This window comes from Oncorhynchus gorbuscha, linkage group LG19 (assembly GCF_021184085.1).
Source record: "Oncorhynchus gorbuscha isolate QuinsamMale2020 ecotype Even-year linkage group LG19, OgorEven_v1.0, whole genome shotgun sequence".
Lineage (NCBI taxonomy): Eukaryota > Metazoa > Chordata > Actinopteri > Salmoniformes > Salmonidae > Oncorhynchus > Oncorhynchus gorbuscha.
In genome coordinates this window covers 13,189,981-13,201,197 of record NC_060191.1, presented here as the reverse complement: position 1 = coordinate 13,201,197, position 11,217 = coordinate 13,189,981, and the positions used below count along the sequence as shown (strand labels likewise).

The 11,217-nt window shown below is 43.1% G+C and overlaps 1 protein-coding gene across 2 annotated transcripts in view; it reads right to left on the bottom strand.

Annotated features, from left to right (window-relative positions):
* Positions 1-11,217, bottom strand: part of LOC124005584 (cyclin-dependent kinase 14-like) — a 274,642-nt gene that overhangs the window by 166,945 nt on the left and 96,480 nt on the right. For both annotated transcript variants that reach the window (XM_046314981.1, XM_046314983.1), the window contains one exon: positions 7,960-8,083. In XM_046314981.1, coding sequence (XP_046170937.1) covers positions 7,960-8,083 — 124 coding nt within the window. The remainder of the gene's footprint in view (positions 1-7,959; positions 8,084-11,217) is intronic.

Below are 11,217 nucleotides of genomic sequence, written 5' to 3'. Positions count from 1 at the left end.
TCTTTCAGGGCCGTGGAGGGATCTGCTGGGGGGAACATACACAGCTGTGACAATAATCGAAGAGAATTCTCTTGGGAGATAATGCGGTCAGCATTTGATTGTAAGGAATTTTAGGTCAGGTGAACAAAAGGGCTCGAGTTCCTGCATTTTGTTATGATTACACAATGAGTCGTTAATAATGAGGCATACACCCCTGCCCTTCTTCTTACCAGAGAGATGTTTTTTTCTGTCAGCGCAACGCATGAAGAGACCCGGTGGCTGAACTGACAACATATCCCGAGAGAGCCATGTTTCCGTGAAACAGAGAATTTTACAATCTCGTCCACCTTGTTGTCTAGAGACTGGAAGTAACATGCTCGGAAGCAGGGGATGGTGTGCTCGCCTTCTAACCAGGAGGTCGCTCCGTCTGCCTCTCATGTGGCGACGACGTTGTTTTGGGTCGGCCTCTGGGATTAGAACCAATGTCCAGGGTGGAGGTCCGAATAAAGGTTCCACTTCAGGAAAGTCGTATTCCTGGTCATAATGTTGGTAAGTTGACATCGTTTTTATATCCAATAGTTCTTCCCGGCTGTATGTAATAACACTTAAGATTAAGATTTTCTGAGATAACAAAGTAAGAAATAATACCAAAAAAAAAGAAATTACTGCATAGTTTCCTAAGGAAGTGAAGCGAGGCGACCATCTCTGCCGGCGCCATGTTGCATCATATCCACAGCTGTATGACTGGGAAGGATCCACGCCACACGAGACACACCCCGTTGAGAGATTGTAGACACACACACACACACACAAACACACACACACAGACACACACTTATGTACGGGAGCACACACATACAGATGAGCATACACATACAGATGAGCATACACATACAGATGAGCATACACATACAGATGAGCATACACATACAGATGAGCACACACATACAGATGAGCACACACATACAGATGAGCACACACATACAGATGAGAACACACATACAGATGAGAACACACATACAGATACACATACAGATGAGCACACACATACAGATGAGCACACACATACAGATGAGCACACACATACAGATGAGCACACACATACAGATGAGCATACACATACAGATACACATACAGATGAGCGTACACATACAGATACACATACAGATGACCACACACATACAGATGAACATACACATACAGATGAACATACACATACAGATGAGCACACACATACAGATGAGCATAGACATACAGATGAGCACACACATACAGATGAGATCACACATACAGATGAGCATACACATACAGATGAGATCACACATACAGATGAGCACACACATACAGATGAGATCACACATACAGATGAGATCACACATACAGATGAGCACACACATACAGATGAGCACACACATACAGATACACATACAGATGAGCACACACATACAGATGAGAACACACATACAGATGAGCATACACAGACAGATACACATACAGATGAGCACACACATACAGATGAGCGTACACATACAGATGAGCACACACATACAGATGAGCACACACATACAGATACACATACAGATGAGCACACACATACAGATACACATACAGATGAGCACACACATACAGATACACATACAGATGAGCACACACATACAGATACACATACAGATGAGCACACACATACAGATGAGCACACACATACAGATGAGCATACACATACAGATGAGCACACACATACAGATACACATACAGATGAGCACACACATACAGATGAGCACACACATACAGATACACATACAGATGAGCACACACATACAGATACACATACAGATGAGCACACACATACAGATACACATACAGATGAGCACACACATACAGATACACATACAGATGAGCACACACATACAGATACACATACAGATGAGCACACACATACAGATACACATACAGATGAGCACACACATACAGATGAGCACACACATACAGATGAGCACACACATACAGATACACATACAGATGAGCACACACATACAGATGAGCACACACATACAGATACACATACAGATGAGCACACACATACAGATGAGCACACACATACAGATGAGCACACACATACAGATGAGCACACACATACAGATACACATACAGATGAGCATACACATACAGATGAGCACACACATACAGATGAGCACACACATACAGATGAGCACACACATACAGATACACATACAGATGAGCACACACATACAGATACACATACAGATGAGCACACACATACAGATACACATACAGATGAGCACACACATACAGATACACATACAGATGAGCACACACATACAGATACACATACAGATGAGCATACAGATGAGCACACACATACAGATGAGCACACACATACAGATGAGCACACACATACAGATGAGCACACACATACAGATGAGCGTACACATACAGATACACATACAGATGAGCACACACATACAGATACACATACAGATGAGCACACACATACAGATGAGCACACACATACAGATGAGCACACACATACAGATGAGCACACACATACAGATGAGCACACACATACAGATGAGCACACACATACAGATGAGCACACACATACAGATGAGCACACACATACAGATGAGCACACACATACAGATGAGCACACACATACAGATGAGCACACACATACAGATGAGCACACACATACAGATGAGCACACACATACAGATGAGCACACACATACAGATACACATACAGATGAGCACACACATACAGATACACATACAGATGAGCACACACATACAGATGAGCACACACATACAGATGAGCACACACATACAGATGAGCACACACATACAGATGAGCATACACATACAGATGAGCACACACATACAGATGAGCATACAGATGAGCATACAGATGAGCATACACATACAGATGAGCATACAGATGAGCATACACATACAGATGAGCATACAGATGAGCACACACATACAGATGAGCATACAGATGAGCACACACATACAGATGAGCATACACATACAGATGAGCACACACATACAGATGAGCATACAGATGAGCACACACATACAGATGAGCACACACATACAGATGAGCACACACATACAGATGAGCACACACATACAGATGAGCACACACATACAGATGAGCACACACATACAGATGAGCACACACATACAGATGAGCATACAGATGAGCATACACATACAGATGAGCACACACATACAGATGAGCACACACATACAGATGAGCACACACATACAGATGAGCACACACATACAGATGAGCACACACATACAGATGAGCACACACATACAGATGAGCACACACATACAGATGAGCACACATACAGATACACATACAGATGAGCACACACATACAGATGAGCACACACATACAGATGAGCATACACATACAGATGAGCGTACACATACAGATGAGCACACACATACAGATGAGCACACACATACAGATGAGCACACACATACAGATGAGCACACACATACAGATGAGCATACACATACAGATGAGCACACACATACAGATGAGCACACACATACAGATGAGCACACACATACAGATACACATACAGATGAGCACACACATACAGATGAGCACACACATACAGATGAGCACACACATACAGATGAGCACACACATACAGATGAGCACACACATACAGATGAGCATACACATACAGATGAGCACACACATACAGATGAGCACACACATACAGATGAGCACACACATACAGATGAGCGTACACATACAGATACACATACAGATGAGCACACACATACAGATGAGCACACACATACAGATGAGCACACACATACAGATGAGCACACACATACAGATGAGCACACACATACAGATGAGCACACACATACAGATGAGCACACACATACAGATGAGCATACAGATACACATACAGATGAGCACACACATACAGATGAGCACACACATACAGATGAGCGTACACATACAGATACACATACAGATGAGCACACACATACAGATGAGCACACACATACAGATGAGCACACACATACAGATACACATACAGATGAGCACACACATACAGATACACATACAGATGAGCACACACATACAGATGAGCGTACACATACAGATACACATACAGATACACATAGAGATACACATACAGATGAGCACACACATACAGATGAGCACACACATACAGATACACATACAGATGAGCACACACATACAGATGAGCACACACATACAGATGAGCACACACATACAGATGAGTGTACACATACAGATGCACATACAGATACACATACAGATGAGCATACACATACAGATGAGAACACACATACAGATGAGAACACACATACAGATGAGCATACACATACAGATACACATACAGATGAGCGTACACATACAGATACACATACAGATGAGCACACACATACAGATGAGCACACACATACAGATACACATACAGATGAGCACACACATACAGATGAGCACACACATACAGATGAGCACACACATACAGATACAGAGCACACACACATACAGATGAGCATACACATACAGATGAGAACACACATACAGATGAGAACACACATACAGATGAGCACACACATACAGATGAGCACACACATACAGATGAGTACACATACAGACACATACAGATGAGCACACACATACAGATGAGCACACACATACAGATGAGCACACACATACAGATGAGCACACACATACAGATGAGCACACACATACAGATGAGCACACACATACAGATACACATACAGATGAGCACACACATACAGATACACATACAGATGAGCACACACATACAGATACACATACAGATGAGCACACACATACAGATGAGCACACACATACAGATGAGCACACACATACAGATGAGAACACACATACAGATGAGCACACACATACAGATGAGAACACACATACAGATGAGCACACACATACAGATGAGCACACACATACAGATGAGCACACACATACAGATGAGCACACACATACAGATGAGCACACACATACAGATGAGCACACACATACAGATGAGCACACACATACAGATGAGCACACACATACAGATGAGCACACACATACAGATACACATACAGATGAGCACACACATACAGATGAGCACACACATACAGATGAGCACACACATACAGATGAGCACACATACAGATACAGATGAGCACACACATACAGATGAGCACACACATACAGATGAGCACACACATACAGATACACATACAGATGAGCACACACATACAGATGAGCACACACATACAGATGAGCATACACATACAGATGAGCACACACATACAGATGAGCACACACATACAGATGAGCACACACATACAGATGAGCACACACATACAGATGAGCACACACATACAGATGAGCACACACATACAGATACACATACAGATGAGCGTAGACATACAGATGAGCATACACATACAGATGAGCACACACATACAGATGAGCACACACATACAGATGAGCACACACATACAGATGAGCACACACATACAGATGAGCACACACATACAGATGAGCACACACATACAGATGAGCACACACATACAGATGAGCACACACATACAGATACACATACAGATGAGCGTACACATACAGATGAGCACACACATACAGATGAGCACACACATACAGATGAGCATACATATACAGATACACATACAGATGAGCATACACATACAGATGAGCACACACATACAGATACACATACAGATGAGCACACACATACAGATGAGCACACACATACAGATACACATACAGATGAGCACACACATACAGATACACATACAGATGAGCACACACATACAGATGAGCACACACATACAGATACACATACAGATGAGCACACACATACAGATACACATACAGATGAGCACACACATACAGATGAGCACACACATACAGATGAGCACACACATACAGATACACATACAGATGAGCACACACATACAGATGAGCACACACATACAGATACACATACAGATGAGCACACACATACAGATACACATACAGATGAGCACACACATACAGATGAGCACACACATACAGATGAGCACACACAGACATTTGTAATTCAGTCTCACACAAAGAAACAATGTCTTAGTTACGACTGTCTTCTTTGATGATACACACTTGACACATTACACAGTAACACACACTTGTGACAGTTCAAGCCGTGCAGGTATGTGTGTCTGTGGCCCTTGTGAGAGTGAAGTGTCCTAGTGACCCCAGGTGAGATAGGTGATTACCGTCACCTTGGCACCATCGTAAAAACACACACATAAACACACACTACTTCAGTTGTTCTGTCCTTCAGTCTAATCATCTAAGCTTTTCATAACCCTCACCTGTTCGCCTTTAATTGTGATACTCATTAGCACAGCGAAACACACAAAGAGCTGAGGATGATTCTGGATCAGGTCCAGAAACAAATCAACCAGCAGGGACACAGAACCCATGCCACAGTCAGTCAGCCTTATCTCCCCTCTCTCTCCTCCCCTTGATTCTCTCCAAGCCCCTCAATCCTCCCCCTTATCCCCATTTCCCACTACCTTCTCATCTCCTCTCCCTTCTATCCACCTTCCCATTCCCCAGTACCCTCTGCCTCTCCTTTCAGAACACACACACGTCGCTGCCTACAGCCTCTACTCAGCATCTCAATGAGATCCCCTAGGCTCGGCTGACCGTGTCTGTGTATGTGTGAATCCACAGCAGTATTTCCATGGGATTTCCATTTTTTCTCATTTAGCATGTTGTCCATTATTTTCTAATTGCCTTCCAGTAATATGTCTACTCTATAATGAGGAGGGGTTTACATTATTGATGAAGGTGTCCCCCCTGCCTGGGTGGCTAGAGGGATGGATGGAGGGGTGAATTGAGGGATAGAGGGATGATTTCCTGTGAGGCAGTCTTTGTCTGGTCTGTGGTGCCAGTCTGAGCCGATCCCCTCTGGAAACCAGTCAAAACGTGTGGGTAGTATTTACAGAGCTGGGCACCATGAAAGGAGACTAGAGCCATATGGTGCTACTGCTTCTGAAGAGGTCTAACACACACACACACACACACACACACACACACACACACACACACACACACACACACACACACACACACACACACACACACACACACACACACACACACACACACACACACACACACACACACACACACACACACACACACACACACACACACACACACACACAAAGACAGAGAGAGAGAGAGAAAGAAAGAGAAGGGACAAAGCGAGAGGGAGAAGAGAGAAAGAGAGATAGAGAGAGAGAGGGAGAAGAGAGAAAGAGAGATAGAGAGAGAGCGAGGAGAGAGAAAGAGATAGAGAGAGAGCGAGGAGAGAGAAAGAGAGATAGAGAGAGAGCGAGGAGAGAGATAGAGAGAGAGGGAGAAGAGAGAAAGAGAGATAGAGAGAGAGCGAGGAGAGAGAAAGAGAGATAGAGAGAGGGAGAAGAGAGAAAGAGAGATAGAGAGAGAGGGAGAAGAGAGAAAGAGAGATAGAGAGAGAGGGAGAAGAGAGAAAGAGAGATAGAGAGAGAGGGAGAAGAGAGAAAGAGAGATAGAGAGAGGGAGAAGAGAGAAAGAGAGATAGAGAGAGAGGGAGAAGAGAGAAAGAGAGATAGAGAGAGAGAAAGAGAGAAGAGAGAGGGAGGAGAGAGAAAGAGAGATAGAGAGAGAAGGAGAAGAGAGAAAGAGAGAGAGAGAGGGAGGAGAGAGAGAGATAGAGAGAGAGCGAGGAGAGAGAAAGAGAGATAGAGAGAGAGCGAGGAAAGGGAAAGAGAGATAGAGAGAGAGGGAGAAGAGTGAAAGAGAGATAGAGAGAGAGAGAGGAGAGAGAAAGAGTAAAAGAGTGCTAGTCAGACACAAATCAAAGCCACCTACCAAAGTCGGCCAGTTTGAGTTCCCCAGTGTCAGAGATGAGCAGGTTCTGAGGCTTGAGGTCACGGTGCAGGATATACCTCTGGTGGATGTAGGACAGACCTCTCAGCAACTGGTACAGGAACAACTGATAGACAGAGAGGAGATCCACCGATAATCATTCATCATTAGATGTAACATCTATGAATGATTCGATCATTCAATTCATGGATCATAAATTCATTAGATTCATGAGAGATTTAATTAGAGTAGGCTAATCAGGAATCATTCAAACAATGTATATCATGTGTCTCCGATGGATTTCCAAGTCACCCACCATGCTGTCTCAATAGCAATATTTCCTTCTAATGTTTTTATTTTACATCCTGCTATTTGTCCATCTAGTATCTACATCTCTCTTCCTCTCCATCTCTCTGATTCATAGCATTGTTTGGACTCATACGTAACAGAGAAAGGCTATCCGGCACCTAGACGAGTCATAACAGCAAGCCATCAGTAGGAGGTGTTAATGTCTTCATTCAGCCTCAACACAACACCAGCCCTGGTATACTAACTTCCACAACTCATTTACACCATTCATTTACACCATTAAATCTATAACGCTTGCACGCACACGCACACACACATACTCACTCCACTCCCCAACGTCAATACTAGCCAATCAACCCAGAACTCCCCTCCCATCTTTTCCTCAGCTTGGACTATTGACCAGTGATCAAATAGATGCCCTCACAATGACCATCTGATCTCACACATCAATAACAAAGTGACTGGTTTATTTTGAAGGCTTGAGAGGAGATCAATAAATAAACAATATAAATACAAAATAATAATAAACGTCTGTTCTATTTATGAATATGCCATAATATGTCATAAATATATCACAACAAAGTGGTTTTCAGTTACATTCAAATGTTAACCATGGGAAATGGGTGAGAAAATAAGCATCGACACAAAATAAACTGTGAATAAATGTCCTCATATTTACTATTTTTTCTCTGACACCACCTGAAAACAACATCAATGTCTATGGCTCTTTCAGATCCTGTGGTTGTTGTTCACTTTGCATCAATCAACCAATAATGAATTCTGAATCTGTGAACTGCTGATCCTCCATTTCAACATTCTTATCTTTCATTGCAATTTCTCTTCCCAGCAGCACTAGCAGGGTCTCGGCCAATTAGGCAGAGCGAAAACCATGGAGTCCAATCAGGGATCAGCCCTGTCTGGCATCTGGAGTCACCGGGTCAACAGTTTAGCATTCCTCAACTCGGCAGGCGGGCGATATGCGAAACAACACACAATGCTGGAAATTAGCATGAGAAATGTGTGTTTACTCATGTATAACAAAACACACTCGTCAAAAGGCCCTGCCTCATTAAGTGGGCTAAGCAATCAAAAGGTTACTCATTTATTCACTCCCCTCTCTCTGCAAACGAAACATCAAAACGCTGCTTAAAAATAACTCTTATTGTCGACGACAGGAAAACTGAGAATTCTGTCAAATTAGCATATTATATGGTAGAAAGTAAAGTACAAGAGCAAAGATATTTCAGGTGGACTTCAAATGGTGTTTGATTGGAGTTTAGCTGAGAGCTGGGCTGAGTTGAGTGCTTGTGCTTTTCAAATCCATAACGTATGTGTAAAAGGTTGACATCCCTCTAAAAAAAGGCCTGCTCTATGAAACTCTATTCCACGTGTAGCCCTAGACTGTAGTCACACTCTCCAGCCCAACACGGTCACTATACTAGCAGGACATTTGGACCACGTGACAGACATGACATCTGCTAGATGACTGGTCTCCCCATCTGGCTTAAAATGCTAAAGGCATCACTAGAATTATTTTATTTTTTTAAAGAGAGAGAGAGAGAGAGAGAGAGAGAGAGAGAGAGAGAGAGAGAGAGAGAGAGAGAGAGAGAGAGAGAGAGAGAGAGAGAGAGGGAGAGGGAGAGAGAGAGAGAGAATGAGAGAGAGCGAGAGAGAGAGAGAGAGAGAGAGAATGAGAGAGAGAGAGAATGAGATAGAGCGAGAGAGAGGAGAGAGAGAAGAGAGAGAGAGAGAGAGAGAGAGAGAGAGAGAGAGAGAGAGAGAGAGAGAGAGAGAGAGAGAGAGAGAGAGAGAGAGAGAGAGAGAGAGAGAGAGAGAGAGAGAGAGAGAGAGAGAGAGAAGGGGGAAAGAGAAATACAGAGAAAGATAAAGAGAGGTGGTGATACAGAGACAGAGAGAACCAGACAGAGCGAGGGAGTGATCTAGAAGGGCAGAGGAATGAAAAGAAAGTCAGGTAGAGAGAAAGAGAGGAGAGAACAGGGGCAGTGGTGCGAGTGGGATGAAACAGAGGAGGGAGGGGAGGTGAGGGGGTAGAGAGTTTAAGCTGCCTTGCTGGAAAGTCAATAGCAGCCAGCCGCCCGCTCCCCAGAATATCAAGTGTCACCCACCTCCTCTCCCCTCTAGGGATTTCCACTGCACAATGGACGGATGATACATAATTATGAGATGGTGAGAGGGATTTTACACACTAACCATGAACAGATAGAAACACCCTCTTCTTATGAGGGTCTAGATATTCCCATCATGAAACAGCTTCACAATGCATTCCCTCATTGGCAATGGACTGCAGTAATTAGTAGACAACAACCCTGGGAATGGGTAGTAACCGTGGGCCGGGGTGTTAGGAACAGAATTAATCATTAGTTGTGCTGTATACTAATTGCAGTGTGTGTGTGCGCGCGCATGTGTATGTGTGTTATCCCGTATGTGGGTTGAAAATGGCAGATTTTGTCATTGATAAGTGCATAAATTGGAATGCAGTGTCTGTACAGTAACATGCTATACATGACATATACATTGAGTCCAAATGTGGACTTCACCTTTCCGTATTTGAAAACTCATGTCATTAACATTATTTTTAAAGCTGTCATCAATTGCTTAAGAAGTCATCAACACTTTTTTGGGTACTATGATTCCATGTGTGTTATTGCATAGTTTTGATGTCTTCACTATTATTCTACAATGTAGAAAATAGTAAAAATAAAGAAAAAACCCTGGAGTATGTGTGTCCAAACTTCTGACTGGTACTGTATATGATCGCTATGTTTGAGCCACAGTTACAAGGATGACAAGCGATATACCCTGGATTGTCCTGAACAGAATGAGCCTATGTTTGAGCCACAGTTACAAGGATGACAAGTGATATACCCTGGATTGTCCTGAACAGAATGAGCCTATGTTTGAGCCACAGTTACAAGGATGACAAGCGATATA